Genomic DNA, 19,699 nt, shown 5'->3' with positions numbered 1-19,699 from the left:
ATCACTACCGATTGTTGCATAGCTTTGTGATCTCTAGACCTCAGATAATTCCAGGGTCTGAGTGAAGTCAGGGGACAGAAAAGGGGTGGTATAGCACAGAGTCACATAGTAGCGCAGGGCACAGCAAAAGTTGTGGATCAGTTGTGGATAAAGCTGGAAACAGACCTAGATACAAGGTAAGAGTTTGGGGAGCTATTTCAGAAGCAGTTTTAATTGGCTGTCCACCATCACTAAGTCACATTACATTCGTCTTGTCACTAAAGGTATCAGATTTAAGGACACTTACTCCCACATGAACCTATCCAACCGCTCCAGTCATCTTCAGAGGCCCTGTTTCAAGGTGCTTCCACCATCTGAGGCATGATGGCTGGGAAAGGGCCTTCTCGGTTATGGCATCAAAACTTCAGAACTCTCCAGGGAGATTCGTCTGTCAATCTCCCTCTATTGTTTTCTTCCGCCAATGAGTGAAAACTTTTTTGTTTGGCTTGGTGTTCCCTTATTACCCCTCTTCCCTGTTTAAGTACCTATGTGTTTATTTGTCTTATTTAATTATTTTATATATGGTTGTTGTGGGTTTTCCGGGCTGTATTGCCGTGGTCTTGGCATTGTAGTTCCTGACGTCAGGAACTACAATGCCAAGACCACGGCAATACAGCCCGGAAAACCCACAACAACTATCGTTCTCCGGCCGTGAAAGCCTTCGACAATACATATTTTATATATATTTGAAGTTTAAACACTATTTTAAAGTTTGGAGTGTTCACTGCCTTAGGGATCCTGAGCTGGTTAGAAAGGCAGTTCTGAAATGCTTTAAATACATACATACATACATTAAAAGCTTACTTAAACAGGCAAAGGGGTTCGTAAACACTGAATAGAACACTTGTACAACACATACCACAACCATTGCTATGGTGAAATTTGGCCTTAGTTGATAGTCACACCATGGACTTGATGCTCCATAGCTGTCTTTATAAATGCCTCGTTTATGAACCAGAGTGGGATGCTTCTCATTAGGATCTGCTGGGTTCTCAGAGACAAAGAACATCTTTTCAAAGTGTGCTTGGATTCTTCTGTTCCACTGATCATATGTAATGGTCTCCTCTGTACCTGGAAAACAACATAATATAGAAAAAAGTTACTGAATATGGTGAAATCAACGAGAAAAAAGTCTAGAAATATGCAAGTACTGGAGCCAATCTGACAACCTCTTTCCTTTGTGCTTATCCTCCATATTTCCATTCTCGTATTGATTAGGCCAACTGACAAAAGAAAATACACGCTTGCAATTGGCTCTGTTCCATGTTGAATCTCATTTTCAGGCAGCCAGCCACGGTTTTTTCCTTCACAATGGCTGTACCTACTTTCCTGAGGTACATGGTGGACACCTTGGGAAGTGACTGTGGGTGCCATGGCACTACGGCCACCACATTTGGGAACCCTACCTTTGCTGATTTTCTCCTCCTTAAAATACTTTGTGTACAATATCCTGACAGCAGCAGTTCTACATGCTATTATTTCTGTGCGTTATATTTGGATTGCTCAGTTTTGGACTTAGCAGAAACAACAAACCAGGGCTACAATATAGTCAATAGTTTGAATATAATCTCTTGCTTATAGTACAAAGTGCAAAAGTGCTATAAATACACATATGAATTACAAGCCAATTTATACAAAAGCAATCACAAGTGCATAAATACAGGTAAGTAGCAACATATATAATTGTGCAAGATGTCACTGTCCGGAATAAATCTTATCAATTAAAGTGCAAATGCCAAAAATGTCAAGGAAGAATCGGTAGGTGGGAGCTTGTGCTGAAGAGATATTAACAGTCCACAGAATCAATATATATAGAAGAAAACGCCGACGGGGACTTGCAGGCAAATAACATTAACCCGTTTCGTGAGGACCACCCCTCACTTCCTCCTGGGCGTGTAGCAATTCGGACTGTACACACTGTGAAGGAAAATTAACAATAAACAAGCATACATTCAATTTAAATAAATATTTATATCTAAACAGCAAACCACAAACTCACAGTATGGAAGTAGCACCACAGATTCTCCCACCGGTCCTCCGACACACCATTCACGGACGTGTAACCATAAAGGTAACTATCGCTACTAATATATCCACCAAAGGAGGAGTCAAAAATGGCGCAGGAGAGACTTTGCAAGAGTCGAAAAACTTACAGGATTTTATAAGAAACAGGAAAAGTTAATATCTAAATTCAATCCATGCGGAGACAGAGAATGTGCCTGAAAGATCCATTTAGATTCTAAGCGTGATAGTAATTTAGCCCGATCAGAGGCAAAAGGACAATCCAACATGTCAATTACTGTAACTTTAAGAGCACCTATCTTATCTGCATTACCAGTCCTTCCATCCTTGAAACCTGAAAGATAACATCCCCTTGGGGCAATTTCTACGTTTAAAACGGAATTCTACCAGTTCCCATTCCTATAATTCTAGTGGCCGGGAGCTGGGAATGAGCCTTGTAACAAGAGGCTACCCCTGGCGCGTTATTGAACGGGCTAAATTAAGCTCAGACGCCACGGACCGGGCTACCCTCTTAAAGCCCAGGAATAGAAGGAGGGACAATAAAATCAAATGGGGTCTTGAATATACTCCTTTGGCCCCAAAAATAACATCTATTATCAGGCAGCACTGGCACCTTATTAGCGACATCCGTGGATGTGAATCAGGGCTGTCAGTTGGATTCAGACGTACGCGATCTATTGGGGATATGGTAATGAAATCAGAATTCTCAAGTTATCAGGCTCCTAACAACTTGCCTAGGGGCCACTTTGCGTGTGGTTCATGTAATGTGTGTAGCCTTATGGTTAGGGCAGAACAGATATTCCCCGATTATCGATTTAATAGACAGTTTTTTTCAAACTGTAAGTCTGAAAATGTAGTTTATGTCATCCAGTGCAAATGCCCCTTATTGTACGTGGGAAGCACCACCCGCCCTTTAAGAATTAGGATACAAGAGCACCTATCTAGAATTAGGAACCTAGTTTGGGAGGCACCCCTTGTTAGCCACTTCCATGAATTGAAACATCTGTCTCATGATCTTAAAGTTACAGTAATTGACATGTTGGATTGTCCTTTTGCCTCTGATCGGGCTAAATTACTATCACGCTTAGAATCTAAATGGATCTTTCAGGCACATTCTCTGTCTCCGCATGGATTGAATTTAGATATTAACTTTTCCTGTTTCTTATAAAATCCTGTAAGTTTTTCGACTCTTGCAAAGTCTCTCCTGCGCCATTTTTGACTCCTCCTTTGGTGGATATATTAGTAGCGATAGTTACCTTTATGGTTACACGTCCGTGAATGGTGTGTCGGAGGACCGGTGGGAGAATCTGTGGTGCTACTTCCATACTGTGAGTTTGTGGTTTGCTGTTTAGATATAAATATTTATTTAAATTGAATGTATGCTTGTTTATTGTTAATTTTCCTTCACAGTGTATACAGTCCGAATTGCTACACGCCCAGGAGGAAGTGAGGGGTGGTCCTCACGAAACGGGTTAATGTTATTTGCCTGCAAGTCCCTGTCGGCGTTTTCTTCTATATATATTGATTCTGTGGACTGTTAATATCTCTTCAGCACAAGCTCCCACCTACCGATTCTTCCTTGACATTTTTGGCATTTGCACTTTAATTGATAAGATTTATTCCGGACAGTGACATCTTGCACAATTATATATGTTGCTACTTACCTGTATTTATGCACTTGTGATTGCTTTTGTATAAATTGGCTTGTAATTCATATGTGTATTTATAGCACTTTTGCACTTTGTACTATAAGCAAGAGATTATATTCAAACTATTGACTATATTGTAGCCCTGGTTTGTTGTTTCTGCTATATATGCATTAGGGTTGCCCTTGTTAGTTTTGTGCAGTTTTGGACTTAAGCACAGAGAAAGTATGCTCATGGAAAGAAACCTGAATTAAAACAGAAGCCTGCACATAGAGTTACACCAGTTTTACTCTTGATTGCAGTATACCTTTAGGAATTCTTGCCTACCTATTAGAAAACAAAAGATAAATGAACTGTCTGTAGTTTTAGGAATGCATAAGTAAAACTGAAGGAAACTATAATTAAAACCAAAGATAAGGATGTACACCACAAGAAGAAACAGAAATTTTGAGCAGGAAGATTACCAGTTATCATCCCACCCTTCCTACAAGTTCTCAAGGCAGCCAGCATAAAGGGAATAAATTCTTACAACATTCCTGTAAGGCATGATAGACTGAAAGGCTTCCACTGTCCCAAAGTCATCCAGTGTGTTTCATGCCACAAAGAGAAATTGAAACCAAATGTCTTTAGTGCATTTCATACTCTATCTGCTATACCATTGCAAAAACATCTAGACAGCCAAGTACTAAAGTTTTCTAAATATTTCAGTTCATATGACAAACCGAGTAAACTAACAGGCCACAGAAAAGAGAACAGAAATTATAGCTAATTCTAAATATACATTTGTAGGTCACCAGAAAATCTGTAGGTCAACAGCATAGTATTGAAATTTAAGCTCAAGTCAGACACTCAAATTACAGTAAGAGAAAAAAAGCATTTGAAAGACAGACTCCTCTTACGCAAATAGGAACTTCAAGTAGGTGAAAAGCCAAGGAGCACTGAGCAGAACAGCTTTTATAACTCTCATAAGAAAAAAAGCTTCATAATAAAGAAATTTATGAACACTTTGAAGTACAACACTACAGAGGAAATCTTGACCCTGCATTATCTTGCTCTTATTGCATTACTTTTTTACTTTGCTTATTCCATTCCATTCTGCATTGTTTAAGATGTATCATGTCTGATACTTTTTTGCATTGTTTCTAATTGTTGTGAGTATTTCACTGTTTGTTGGATGTATTATACTATTTGATTGAATTATTTTACACTGTGCATTCTTCCTTAAGCTGCAGTGAGAAAGGCAGGCTATAAACAAAGTAAAATAAATAGAGATCACAATAACCATTATTTGTAGTTCTTTCTCCTCCTCTGATGAATCATAAAGAAAAAAATTGAGATTTAATCTCTACTATTTTTAGCAACTCTGCAGCGGTTCCAGTATTTATCATCATCATCAACTTTATTTATACCCCACTTTCTCCCTAGTGAGAACCCAAAGCTGCTTACACATTGTCCTCCTCTCCTCCACTGTATTCTCACAACAACCCTGAGAGGTAGGTTAGGCTGAGAGTGTGTGACTGGCCCAAGGTCACCCAGTGAGCCTCCATAGCAGAGTGGGGATTTGAACCTGGGTCTATTAGATTCTAGTCTAATATGAGTCAACACTAGAGATGGGCACGAACCGCAAGACGGCAGGGAAAGGGGCATTTAAACCCCCAGATCAACTGCTTGTCGCATGGTTTGTTTTTTCCCCGGTTCGTATCCGCCTCTAGTCAACACAATAACCATTATTTGTAGTTAGGAATTTTGCAAGTCACTGCCATATAATATTGTATAACATTCAGAAAGTTATGCTTGGGGTTATATAGAATCTCTATTAGTCCCTTTGTTCTACTACTTTAGTTGAAGAGTCAGGTTACCTTGCCTTTTCACAGTAACTCCAGAATAAGGAAATACATTTTTCTTAGACAACTCATGCAGCCAGCGAACTGTTGATTTGCACAAACCAACAATTTCCACAGCGGAACCATCTCTAAGGAAAAAGGGAAGATTTTCAGCACAGTTCCAGAAGCAGATTAAACAACACTTTCATTCTCTAAATATGCTTCCCATCAACACATTTAGAATCTTTAATCACTCAGAGGACACTTTTTAATATTTTTGCCACCACCTTAATCTTTCCCTTTTGCTGGCAGCTACTACCTGGGAAAATTATGGCCCAGTTGCGTGGTGACAGCTGGAAGACTGGGCCCAGCTACAATGTGGGAAACCTACAAGGACTTGGCGTGGGTGGGTGGGGAGAGACTCATCGTTCTCTGTAACCACCTCCTCACACTGTTTCCTTTTTACTCCCTCTTGGCAACCCCCCTGATCTTCACCTCTCCATGTTTCCTTCCCACCTCTCTCTGTCCAACTTTTTATTTGTCCCCCCATCTTCAACTATATTTATTATTTCATTTATACCTCCTTTCTCCAAAATGGGAACCCAAAGCATCTTACATTAATCTCCCCTTCTCCATTTTATCTTCACAACAACCCTATGAGTTAACTCGGGCTGAGAACCTGTAATTAGTCCAAGGTCACCCAATAAGCCTCCACATTAGAGTGGTGATTTGAACCTAGGTCTCCCTCATTCTAGTCTGAAACATTAACCAATACATCAAACTGGCTTTTGAACAATAGCAAGCAGTCGGGCCTGATGAGTTCTTCCTCAAAGGCCAAAAACAGCCCCCAAAGGGCCCTCCCCCTCCCCCTGGCTTTTACTGTCAGAAACCAATGTTGGAACCAGCTGGCAATAGAATGTGATTGCCTTAGCTATGACCACTGAAGACATTTGTTTCTTAAAGCTACAGGTGCTGATTCTATTCTTTTGTAGGGGGTTATTCCCCCAATGCCATTTTTTTAGACTTCAGATTTTTCTGAAAACCTGAGGTGCTTTTAGGTTTGTAGAAAGATCTGGCTTGATTGTTCACAGCTCCAATTTCTGGATTAAATATCCACAGATATGGCCATACTTTGAATTAAACATTAATTTCTTACTAAGAAATGTAAACGTTGCTTTGCTAGCTTAGTTAATAGAACCAATAGTAAATAACAATGCATCCCCATTGCAAATTCCAGATGTTAAAAATCACTCATTAATTGTAAGTTTGCATTGTACCTTGGCGTTGCTGGAATTCCTTTATTGCGAGCTCTATCGCTCTCCCCCATCTTATCCATCCATGTACCACAATTGAAACGGTTCCCACCATAGACAAAGCCAGTCTCTGCATCCACACCTGCAGTCACATTAAAACCTACCGGCCAAGAAAGTCTAATTTTACAAAGAGGAATGGGGGTGGGGGGCAGATGGATCCAACAGCACCAAATATACTCTTGTAAAATTAACTTTTAACACAACAGCTAGAATTTAAAGTACATAAAGGTTTAACATTTAATTGACAGAGTAAAAACCGAGTCCAAAAATAGTCTCCAAGATGTTTTAAACTGGGAAGAAGAGCTCTCCTTTTCTGAATGAGTGGGTTTAGGTCTCTAGAGCATTTCTTTTTATCTGTTCCTCTGCATGATTTGTACCTTCTTGGAAAGAACCGGTTTGGTCACTACACGGTTGTCTTGGGAGGTATATGAAGCTACAACCATGTTGCCATTTCAGCAATTGTGTGGGGTAACTCTTTTCTTCAGGACCTGCATATGTGGAGGCTCTTTCAGTGCAATCCTAAGAACATTTTCCTGGAAGTAAGCCCCACTGAATAAACCTGAGTAGGATTCTGAGTAGACCTGCTTAGGATTGCTCGCAGACCGTGTTTTTAAAATATGCTGCTGTTGTACTGGTTTTGGAGTATTAAGGTAATTGTTGGCTTCTGTGGGGGCTAAAATACAAACTTTTAAAAAATTTCAATGATTGGACGTTAGACATCTTGAACACAGGACAGAGTATATAGAACTTTCAGACAAACAAAATTTATTTCTGCTGGTAGCACAGAAGGAAAACTAACAATGGATTAGAATTTTTTTTAAGAAGTTCCTTAAAGATAATGTACCTTCGTCTCTCATGTTTCGATCTATCTGTGGGCCAGCATTTCTTTCCCGGAACTGTATGCCTTGCATGTGTCTCTGCATAGCTTCCTGTATCACTTCATATAGTGGCTGATCCTGAGTTTTGAGAGATTTAAATACAGCAAAGAGGAAATAAAGGCAAGAAGGTATGATTATAAGCATACACATATTTAGAAACTAAGTTAAAACTACCATGCTTAGCATGGTAAGCATAAATCTTTAAATTGCCTTTGAAATTTATTAAGCATCCTCCTCTAAAAGAGGCCAAGATTTCTTGAATTTTGCTGTACTATCAAACTGACACGGTAAAATATTCTGATGACAATGGTCACATTATTACCCTTAAACATAACATATAAAGAATTAAAAATATTTATTAATCAGAAAACAAAATATCAAAACACAAACAGTGGTAATTTTTTGCTGGGAGAGGAGAGGTATTGCATTTTTAAATGTTAGCAGGTTAGCAGGTTTATTATTTGTGCCCATTCTTTCTCCAGGAAACTACACCTGCAGTGTCCCTTCTATGTATAAGCCAAGCCCAGACCTATTTAGTTTCACAAATGGAACTTTATCAAAACACCTTCTGACTTCTTTGGGACAAAGATATGACTGGTCTCCTTTCATGCAACGTCACATTGGTGGGCGGAACACATGATAATGACTCCAACTTGCTTTCAAGAGATTCAACTATTATTCTTCTACTAATTAACCAATCCAGATCACGGTCTACTACTAACTAAGTGCGACGAGAATCCTCCACAGGACTCATTTCTCTGTGACTCAAGCAAACAAGAAAATGAAATGACAAGCGAAGGCAAAATGATAATTACCTGTTTGCCTGCTGGCTGAGGAGGGGAGTCATCTGTAGGATACATTCTGGAAACAGGACACCTAAGAATCTCGGTACCATTGGGAACAATTCTGCAGTAATCCTGAATACACTGAAGCCACCACCACACAGCATCACGGCAATTGAATCTTGCATGAGTGCCCTGACCAAGCAAGTTGGGAATAAGGCCATGTCTCATGGTACCAGCAAATGCTAAAATTATGTTCCTGAAACAAAAGACAGAGAGCGAAAAAGAAGCATACATAAAATTGTGCGTGCCCAAGTTTACTCTTATGTGCGTACAGTTCAGTTCCAAAAGACAGAGATCTAAATCTCAAGTGAAACGTGAAAGGTAATCAGAATGCAACGGATGGAAATGCTCTCTCTCTGTCTCTCTGTCTGTCTCTCTGTGTGTGCGTCCCCTCCACATTTTTTGCTGAATATTAAAACATTAAGGAAGGATGAAATGCTGGCTTGCACACAACCAAATCAGACCACTTACCTCCCCCATTATCCAAATTTTCTATTTCTCTTCCATGTCTATCTATACTAACAGCAACAACACCTAGCCACTAACAACATGTGTGTTTGGTCCTACCTTGCTTCTAAGTACCGTCCAGTAACCAACATCAGACCTCTCAGGGCAATAAACGTGTCCCTTCCCCAACAGCGGAAGATGCCAGATGAAAAATGAGGTAAACCTAAAACAGTGAGAGATAACACACGCATAGCTTTGTAAATATAAGGGTTTCAATCTCCCCTAAAATACTCTAATCCTTTCCTCTTTCCTCACCAGTAATTTATTCTAATCCATATTTGAAATAAATTCCTTGTTTAAATACATGAATCTTTACTGGAGGCAGCTTTTGGTCACCAACTATTACTAAACTAACAAGATAAAAGCACTCAGTGACATCACATTAAATGAATCCTTTGGTTAACTCTTTGTTTCTAATTGTGTTTCTGTTTGTTAGCACTTCCTTTGAACCAAACTATGGCTAGACACTAGTCTGCAGTGGGTACATTGTGTGTAGCAGCTGCCTGCACTATACATGAAGAAGCTCCTGAAACAAATGCACATTCAATTTGCTTCTCCTAGGCACAAATGTTGTTATCATATCACAATGAAACATATTTAACACTGCTCTGATTCCATCAGAAACATTCCTTTTGGCATATTTTGGGTATGTTATCTATACCATTAAAGTGGATATCTAGATGGTAACTTCCTGTGCCTTGATTTGCTGCTAGTGACCCAAACTGAGAATTAAGAATGCTTTCTTTTCAGAGACTTTCATATTACTGGTAGCGTTTTTTTTGTTGGCTAGGTGTAACACTAAGAGCAGAACCACAAGTGACAAAAGGCACAGATTGGACACTTGTCAGCTTCCCTCAAGTTTTGATGGGAAATGTAGGCGTCCTGGTCTTGCAGCTTGGCTCTCTGACTGCTGTCCAATGGACTTTTCAACTGTAACTTGTCCAACATTCCACCAAGCTGCCTACATTTCCCATCAAAACTTGAGGGAAGCTGACAAGTGTCCAATCTGTGCCTTTTGTCACTTGTGGTTCTGCTCTAAGAGAATGATATAATGCACAGTTACTGCCACCTGCAATTTTGGTGTGCTGCAACAAACAAGTGTAAGATAGATGTGGACTGAGTTGAGATGTGTGTGGACTTGGGGGTTGGGATATGCAGAAATGCACTGAACATCTATCTGCTAACCTTTAAAAAGTGCCATTTATAAAACCCTATAAGAGGGTCTTCTAAAGGAATCTATTATCACTTACAGGATTTTATTCCAGCCCACTGCTGGAATAATAAATAGGTATCTGTAGGTCCTAGAAATGCATTTGGGGTTTCCCATAACTTGGATTATCTGGACATCTTTGTAAAGTATTTATATTTTAGGTGTACTGAAAGAAATGTAGGCATTTGGATAGCAGAAGTTTTACATACTTTTTTGCAATTTTTTTTGCTGTCTTAGCCCCACAATAGATCATCATCAGAGTGTTGAAAACAATATTAATTGTATAAATATACAACGAGTTTCAAGAGAAATCAAGCTACATAAGTGAATTTCTTTATCACTGTACTCATTACTTTTTTAAAAAGCAGAAAGTCCGATCAATAGAGAAGAGTGGACAGTTGCTTAGTAACCAGACACTATGGCAACAGAATTCCATTCGCATGGAACACAGAATCCATGAAACATCTAAAGAAAGCAAACTGAAAGAGGAGTAAAAGAATGAAACAACCAATGACAAGCAGCTCAAGGTAAATATTAAGCCAGAAATCCAAGAAAGAGAGCAAGTAAATTCTAATTTAAGAAAATAATTCAAGACATTACATAGCACGCTGATATTCAAAATGTGGTCTGAAAAACTGCTCCATCTATTATTCTGCTAGTTATTCTACTTACAAAGAAGTAACTGAACTTCAAAAGCAGGTAAAAATCTCATCACAAAAGTGGTATCATACCAATACAATACGAGTTTTGTATTAAAGTACTGTTCTAGGGCTTGTCTTCAGATGGTCAGGACTCCCAGCGCAACCCACACTTCTCAGTAAGAGATGGGTAATACAGTGAATGTATCCAGGAATGAACAAGTTCAGTTTTTTTGTTGACACTGTCTTTCCCACCCATAAGTTTTTGCCACATTTATGTTGTTCATATTTCATGCCCACAAATATCCTATAGATCTATGGAATATCAGTTGCCTCATTTCTGCTGCCTACAGCAAGATCAAAATGTTCACACTCATTTTAATTATTTTAATGACCAGGGACTGTATTGTTACTTACCAGCTGCTAAAGAAACACAGCACTGTTCTCTTTCTTTTGTAATTTCATTCAGTCTGTAGGGAACATTTTGAATGGCAGGAGAAAGAGGTGGCAACGAAGGATATTTTCCTATTCCACACATCTGGACTGAACCCAAGGAAAGATGTTTTACAAATGTTGATCCATTCTGAACAAAGCTGTAATGAAAGCAGCACTATTTATTTCAAGACTTTGAACTTATTCCTCTTTTCTGATTTAACACAGCAATTATTCTAAATACATGTGTTTTTGAGATCTGTTCTGGATCATCTGTAGATGTAGCATTTTTAAATAAGCTGGAATCTCAGGTACTATCAAGATCATAACAATAATGTATAACCCTGCCCCCCCCCCCGCTTTGTTAACATATGCTATGGATTAAAAAGCCAAGTGTCATGGAGAAATGAGAACAATTTCCCCCATATATTACACTTCACTGATAAATCAGCTATAAATATAAGTTTGGAAATCACTGGAACTATTTGATTCCACTCCAGGAAAGATTAAGTTTGCCCAGTAGGTTCTCTGTCAGGGCGGTCCAGCAGAATTCCAGGCCCCCAAACTCTTCCACACTTATCAGAATCCAGCAGCTTCTAGCAGCCCTGATAATCCTCAGAGATTGTAGTGGCTTTACAATGCACAGGTCTTTTTCGCAGCGATAGACACACAATGCTATACAGTAAGAATATGGTATCATGAAACTTTTCTATTTCACAGGTTTCTGCTAGGTGTCCCATCTGTTCAGGCACGAGAAAATGAGGTTTACCCCAGTATTGGTTAGGATATCTGTACTGAAGTTCTGGCCTTATTTATGCTTCCTATTGAGGTTCTTTTATCAATTTCATCTCATTCTTCAGTACAAGGGAAATTATTTTTGCCCTCAACCAAAGCATATTTTTTTCCACAAGAAACAATTAGATGACAACTCGTATAATCAATGGGTAAACTATATCTACAAGACAATGAAGATTTAGCCAACAAAAATGTTCATTTTTGTTCCAATATTTAACTGCTGGGAAGCTGGGGGAGGGATATCATAATTTTAATTTTTATGGGCAAAGAAAAGCCAGTATTGCGGCAGGGATATATAACATGTCCTGTTTTCCTTAATATTTTTCCTGTAGCTGTTCTTAAAACCTAAGCAAACTAGGACCACTGCTTGAATGGGAGTCAAAGTACCAAAGAGAGACAAGTTTTAAATTTGAGCACCAGGCTAGCCACTATCATCATCTAACATATTGACTCTTAGGAGGTAATTAAATCATCTCACAGCTGTTTAATATTTTCTTGGTACACATCTGTGATAGCCATGAAAGTCCTGGAAGGAACTCATGGATCAGATTAAGATCTGCTTCACATGTAAAGACATTCACCCATTGATCGCTGCATTGAGGGGCTGCAGCTCATTGGCTTTGCATGCAGGTTCAATTCATGCCATCACTGGTTAAAAAGGATCAGATAGTTGGTGATGCAAAAGACTTCTTGAGACCCTGGATAGCCGCTGCCAGTCAGAGTAGACAATACTGACCTTGAGAGACTGACTCAGAACAAGGCAGCTAAATGTGGTTTTTGAGTAATAGCCTGTATGTATGAATGAGCCATCATACATCAATTTATATTGGGTGATGCAAAGTTCTGTCAGTGGTAATCGATCAATACTTTTTGATGGAGACAGCTTACACGTATAGCTGAGAGTCACTAAGTGATGAGACATTACATGATGAACACCCCTAAAAGTGCTAAATTAAAGGATGTGTAATTTGCTTTATCCAGAATTAAAATATATCTGAAAAATACTTTATTGGTATGTTTCAGGTATATTCTGAAATTCTGATCAATATCAGAATTCTTGGATAAACTGATATTGCTGGTCCTGATTAATCCTGAAAACATTTGGAAATAACCAGGAGCAGCATTTTAAAGACTGCAGGGCTCTTCTTTTATCTTTTGCAGCTTTTCTTGGGCAAAAAAAAAAGGGGTGTGTGTGATTCTCACTTGTGAATAGAATAGAGAAAGCTCGAACTGTCTGTCCAATCACGACAATTCTTTCATGTGGTCTATGTGAGAACTGTCGTGATTGGGCAAACAGTTGAGTGCTCCCTAATGTGAAATTCCATTCAGCTACGAGAATCACCTCCCTTCCCCTCCCTTTTGCCTTGGGGAAACTGTGCAAATGGTAAAAGAAAATCTGCTATAACCAGCTGCCAAAACCTGGGCACTTTTTGGAGTGTGTGCATCCTGTTGGTATTCTTTGGTTTGGCATTGGTTCTGTTGGACTTCGTTGGTTATGTTTAGTTTGCATGTTTGTTTGTTTGGCTAAAGCTTCTGTGCCCTAGAGAAAGCTTTGGATTCCCCCAACCCAGAAATAATAGAGGAAGGCTGGGGATACATTGTTCAGGAGTCCAAGAATTGGTTGAAACTTGGGGGGGGGGGTCTTTAGAACCATTTGCTCCAAAAACAGTCCCTCCACTACCCCTATAGGGAATAACGGAGCTGGCTAATTCAGACCCCCCTCCCCACAACCATGGTCCGTATACAAAACGGGTAATTTTGGACCCAAATAGCAGGAATATTGATATTTATGGCCAATATTTATTACCTGATACACTGACAGAGGGAACCTTTTCTGAATTTTGACTCATTAAGTTTGTGGCAATATCTCCTGTGTTTCTTTAGAAAAAAAATACCAAATATCATAAATATATTGTGTGTACACAGAAGACACCCATAATATGCATCACAGTTTCTGCAACTCTTGTAAAAACATACCTAGACATCTGCTTCCAAGCCAAATCAAGAAGAGTTGTATAGGCACCAACTAATATGGCATCAAAGTAACACGGAATGAGGTAACGAGGAATCTGCTTCAAGTAGATAAACATTGCTTTGAACCACTTGCCAACCTGTTAATTCAAAGAAAAAGAATTAGCAGAAATGAAATTTAAATATATCAATAAAACAAATCATTGACATTATAGTCAACATTACCATGTTGTAAGGCTCCTCCCTAACTTGTAACTCCAGCTGACCCTCTGCCACCCTCTTGGTTGCCATGGGTTGGTATCCTCAGACAAGCTAGGGAATCAGTGTTGCACCACCTTGTTCCTTTCTCTGACTGGGGAAGACAGCCTCTCCAGAGCTCTCCTATCAGGCCTCACAGAAACTTACATATACAGGGTTTTCCTTGTCTGAGGCCTCCTTTTAATCCTACCCTGGCCTCCCCTGAATGGACCTCTCCTTGGCCTATCAGCTGGAAGACCTGTATCAGCATTCTAGCCCTCCTGCACCCACCCCAGCAAATCAAGAGCTAGTTTGCCCACCCACTCCCTGCTTGGGCCCGCCCAGGCCCCAATCCTGGCTTGACTGCCGTCCTGGGGCCTGCTTCCACCAGGCTCAAAGTGTTGGGAGACCTTCTACCCTGTCAGACTGTTCCTTGGCCAAGCCCACTACCCTCCTCAAGCAGAGGTAAGGCTGCCCTGGTCCCAGGGCTGCTGCAAGTGGGGCTGAAGGGCCTGGGGCCTGGCAAGATCACTCACTGAGGCTGCAAGGGTAGGGTGGTGGTGCAGAGACTAGAGGCACCAGATGCATGTAACAGATTAAAAAAACTCACTGTCTACATGAAAACTTCCTCATTGAGGATTGTGTAACTTACTTCAGTGCAGGCTCCAGTCCGAGAAATGAGCCGGTCACTTACGTAGTCAATCATCCAGTCTCCAGATCTCAAGTTACCACAAAAAGGGTGTCCTAAATCATTCTTTGGTCGTATGTCTGCCATCACTGACATTAATCCTGAAAGTCCATTGAAACATGGGTCTGCATTACAGGTCATGAGACTATCACAGACAGAAGATCAGAGTTCCAAGAGCAAAAACTAAGACAACAGCTATGGAGAAAAATCATGTTTTTTTTAAAAGTATCACATACCTCAATCAACACTGGTTAAGTTCAAGGAAAGTGAGAATGTAGATATATTTAATAATGCTTTTTTAAACATACTGAGCTTTTCCCTTTGGTGCTCATGCTAACAGCACGTCAGTGAAATGTATATGCTCTTCTATTGAACACCCTAAGACTGCAGCCAGTTTATAAATCTGCATGAAAGTTGTGCCATGTGAACTGGTTCCAAAACTCAGTTTTCCAAATTATCTGTGAAATGAGACACATTCAGTGCAATCCTAAATCCCTTCTAAGTCCATTGAAGTCAGTGGATTTAGAAGAAGGATGTAATTCTGTTTAGGAGGCACTGGCAGTTTTCTGGCCACCTCTTTGTTGGGCTTACTGGAAGAGACTGCATTTTTTTTTTACTGATTTCATTACCCTGGAGTAAGTATGCAGACTGTAATACAGAAGAAAAGCTATGCTTGGAAAGTTCACTGAACAGGATGGAAATGTTACTGAGCCTCTGGGCTAGTGAGCTGATGTGGAGACTTTATACCAGGATGTAGTAAACTTTAAATCTTTTCTTAGTCTGAACCAAAGAAGCACATGTTAATTTTTACCTTGTAGGCCTGCATACTTTAGGGGTGTCCAGTTTGGTATGTCATAACATCCCCCACCATCCTCTTGTTCCTCAGAATCACATCGATATAATACCTGATTGAGGTCTGCCAACGTTAATGTTGATGCAATACTGTGAAAGAGCCAGAATTTATGTTAAGCATATTTTTGAACATTTTCTTTTCAGAAACAGAATGATTTGGTGAAAAAAATTATACAGTATTAACATCTTTTATCTATGGTTCAGTAGCAACAGCAACCTTTATTGGCATTACATCCATATTAATGACAAATACTCCATGCAATCAAAACTCAGTCTACAAATACACAACTCGTCTCATAGAAGCAAGATACAAAAATTAAACTACAGGTTTGATCATCTTCTGGTTCCGAGTAGCCAGGAAAATAATTTTATATTTATCAAATGTCCCTATTTGCTCTCTCAGCAACGGATCAATAAGTGTGGGGTTTATATCACAATAATAAGTACAATACAGGAAAACATATTCCAGGGTTTCTATGTCTCTCCGAGCACACGTGCATAACCTGTTAGCATATGGTGTTTTGTGAAATCTCCCATAAAGTATCGTGGAAGGTAACACATTAAACCGAGCTAATGAATAAGCTCTGTGATAATGTGGGGACATTAAACAGGTAAGATACTCTGCCCTATAACCATGGAGTAAAACCCCCAGACTCAGGGGTGAGCACCTGCCCTTTGCAAGACTCCTAAGATTCAGACTCTCGATGTCAAGGAGTCTTTGTTTGATCAGTACATAAGCTGATTTTTCTGTGAGGGAAAATAAATCTTCAATATTAATCCCTATTGAGTTAATTTTTTTTCTTTTATATGGTTAAGGCCCATCGATTACTGAGACTCCATCAGCATGTGAAAGATGAGGCTATCCTCATTCTTAAAATGTAGATGTAACCAAAATTTGATAGTATTAATCCATGCTTTAGTCTCAAGGAGTCTTTGACTGGTTTCAAGGTAGATGGCCACATAAGACATACACATGGGAAGGCCCAATATTTTCTATAGGAAGTTGGATTGTACTCTTTCCACTTCCTTATTGAAAGCCATAATCCATATAAGTACACCATAAAACACTCTTGCACTCATTTTGTGGTTGAATACTCTAATAGCTGAGGACACAAATTGATTACCCTTGGTGAAATTGTTCGGTATAAAACTAACCTATGTTTAAACACACAGACTCTTGATGCGATGAAAGCCTAGCAGTGTATGATACATACGCATTTGACAAAGGTAGTAGCATATCCAGCTACTCTTTCAAAAAAAGAAAAGAAAAATCCAACTAACTTGGGTAAAATAGAGAGTGTAATCCAATGGGCTGGATCCTGCAAACCATCAGTGGAAGGTGCAGAAGGCTGTTGTTCACCCCTGCTTTCCCCACCCCCCAGGAGCCATTTATAACCAGTGGAAAGTCAATTCTTAGGTCATGGGACCCTCAAGGAAGAGCAACCACCTTGGTCAGGAGGCTGCAATGGGGAAGGGGCAGGGAGGGGAAAAATGGCTCCTTCTGCCTCTTCCATTGGAAAGCTTCACTGATGGAAGAGGCAGGAAGGGTGATTTTGCCTTCTTTCCCTCCTACTCACTGCAATCTCCTGACCCACAGGGCTCTTTCAACCCCAAGAATAAACTTTCCCAGGGCTGGAAACGGCTGCTAGGCAAAAGGAGAAAGCAGGGAAGAGTCATGATTAACAGCTACTTCTACTGATGGACCAATTCAGTGTAAGAACAAAATAGATTCAACATGCAGAGATGCTTCAGAAACCTTCAGAAATTCAGCCCCTTCATTTTCTTTGCCCATCACCAATTTCAGTGAGTGTTTAATATTCTGAAGTCAATCCATATTTAACGATCCATATGTAGATTTCACGGCAAACAGGTGACACTTTGGCCTGCTTGTTCCATCTCAATCTTACATTTATTACTTAAAAAAAATCCTTTTAGATGTGTTCTCCCTCCCTAGAAACATATTTTTATATTATCGTATTACAAAAGTGAAAACTTACAAATGAGAAAATAACATGATATTCCTGTGACTATTACTTATAGAGCAGATTAAAGTGACTTATTTGCCAATTCCCTTTCCTCACAATACTCTGCAGTTTTAAGCAGAGGCATCTAAACAAACCGCTCATGATAGAAACTGACAATTTATGTACTGCTATTTGATGAAAACAGCAAAGAGACTATCAAGTTATTAATCTTCACAACTGCTTTCAATGTGGAATTGGCGGTGGGGCAGAGGAAGGGAAGAGAAGCAGCAAGAGGATAAAGGAAGGAGACTTCAAAGATAGTCTAATGATTTCATATGTCCCGCCTGTACTGTACTGTTATTCAAGAGTCATACTTACACTGAGAATGGCGTTTTGAGTATAGGTTCTGAATTATCATCAGGAAAACTTCCAGATTTAAAATGAGGACTGAACTGGATCAAATGATTACGTAGTATTCCCACAGCTTCTTGTGCCTTCGGATCAAGACTAACTCTACACATATTAGAACAGAACAAAAATATTGTTAATCAGGGCACTCTCAAAAAAATGTTGGTAGCTAATCACAGCTAGACCAACTCACTTAAATTACCCTCCATGTAAATCAGCTACCAAACATTCTGTACACATAAAATAGTATTCACATTTTACCTAAATATAATCACACTGCCTGGTGTTAATTTTTCAAATTCTATTTCTTGAACAAATTCATTGGGGCCTTTTGTAGTAACTGAAGCTTGCTTTATGATTTTGCTTTCTTTGAGCTGTCAAGAAGGAAAAAAAAAATCAGTAAACCACTTCAATTTAACAGCTTCATTTGATTTCTTTCAAAAGAAAGAAAGGGGGGGGGAAGGGGTGCAGCTACCTGGATGTGTTCTCGAAGCTCAACTGTATAATCAGGCAATCCATTGATTGAGTGTTCATCTTTCTTATATGGGCCAGCATTCCTTTCAACAGTCCTAGCCTCAAGAACCACCTCTTCAATTTTGCCTATGGAAGATGTAAGAGAATGACAACTATCAAATCGTATTTATCAAAATAGCCATCATTATGGCTAGGGTGCTGCAAGCTTGAAAAAAGGTCCCCAGTAAGCACAATTTTACAGGAGGATAATGATGGTTGTGGATTTTCCAGGCTGTATAGCCGTGGTCTTGGCATTGTAGTTCCTGATGTTTCGCCAGCAGCTGTGACTGGCATCTTCAGAGGTGTAGCACCAAAAGACAGAGATCTCACAGAAATAGCAGTTCTCATCAAATAGAGATCTCTGTCTTTTGGTGCTACACCTCTGAAGATGCCAGTCACAGCTGCTGGCGAAACATCAGGAACTACAATGCCAAGACCACGGCTATACAGCCTGGAAAATCCACAACAACCATCGTTCTCCGGCCGTGAAAGCCTTCGACAATTACAGGAGGATAAGTCATACAATAGTAGGGGCAGAGTCATTTAGATACTTATACCCCCGCTTCCCTCCTGCCAATGTGGATCCAAAGTGGTTTTCAACATCATTCTCTTTTTTCATTCTAACAACAACCCTATGAGGTAGGTTACGTTGAGAATGACTGACCCAAGGTTACCCCGTGGGCTTCTATGGCAGAATAGGGACTTGAACCTGGGTCCCCTAGATCCTAGTCTAGCATTCTAACCACACTGCACTGGCTTCGTATCACAACTGGGTCTACTTCCCCTCAAATAAATGTGAGAAATTAGGAGGGCATAGTGAAGCCTACTCTGGCAGCTGAGAGCTAAACAATCATAGTTTTGCTTGTTGAGGGTTTGTTGGAATCTGTGCAAGTGTCCTACGCTCAGTCATGAAAGAGT

At 39.7% G+C, this 19,699-nt stretch overlaps 1 protein-coding gene across 3 annotated transcripts in view; it reads right to left on the bottom strand.

Moving 5' to 3' along the window:
* AGL (amylo-alpha-1, 6-glucosidase, 4-alpha-glucanotransferase) overlaps positions 1-19,699 on the bottom strand; it is a 56,838-nt gene that overhangs the window by 8,727 nt on the left and 28,412 nt on the right. For all 3 annotated transcript variants that reach the window (XM_054979575.1, XM_054979576.1, XM_054979574.1), the window contains exons 18-30: positions 18,744-18,868; positions 18,530-18,642; positions 18,239-18,373; positions 15,856-15,986; positions 15,009-15,145; positions 14,126-14,259; positions 11,339-11,514; positions 9,134-9,236; positions 8,537-8,762; positions 7,688-7,799; positions 6,808-6,943; positions 5,567-5,679; positions 899-1,110 (exon numbers count right to left, since the gene is read on the bottom strand). In XM_054979575.1, the coding sequence (XP_054835550.1) occupies positions 899-1,110; positions 5,567-5,679; positions 6,808-6,943; positions 7,688-7,799; positions 8,537-8,762; positions 9,134-9,236; positions 11,339-11,514; positions 14,126-14,259; positions 15,009-15,145; positions 15,856-15,986; positions 18,239-18,373; positions 18,530-18,642; positions 18,744-18,868 (1,853 nt within the window). The remainder of the gene's footprint in view (positions 1-898; positions 1,111-5,566; positions 5,680-6,807; positions 6,944-7,687; positions 7,800-8,536; positions 8,763-9,133; positions 9,237-11,338; positions 11,515-14,125; positions 14,260-15,008; positions 15,146-15,855; positions 15,987-18,238; positions 18,374-18,529; positions 18,643-18,743; positions 18,869-19,699) is intronic.

Source organism: Eublepharis macularius, chromosome 5 (genome assembly GCF_028583425.1).
Source record: "Eublepharis macularius isolate TG4126 chromosome 5, MPM_Emac_v1.0, whole genome shotgun sequence".
In the NCBI taxonomy this organism is placed as follows: domain Eukaryota; kingdom Metazoa; phylum Chordata; class Lepidosauria; order Squamata; family Eublepharidae; genus Eublepharis; species Eublepharis macularius.
The sequence above is the reverse complement of the archived record's forward strand: the minus strand, read 5'-3'. Positions and strand labels throughout refer to the sequence as shown.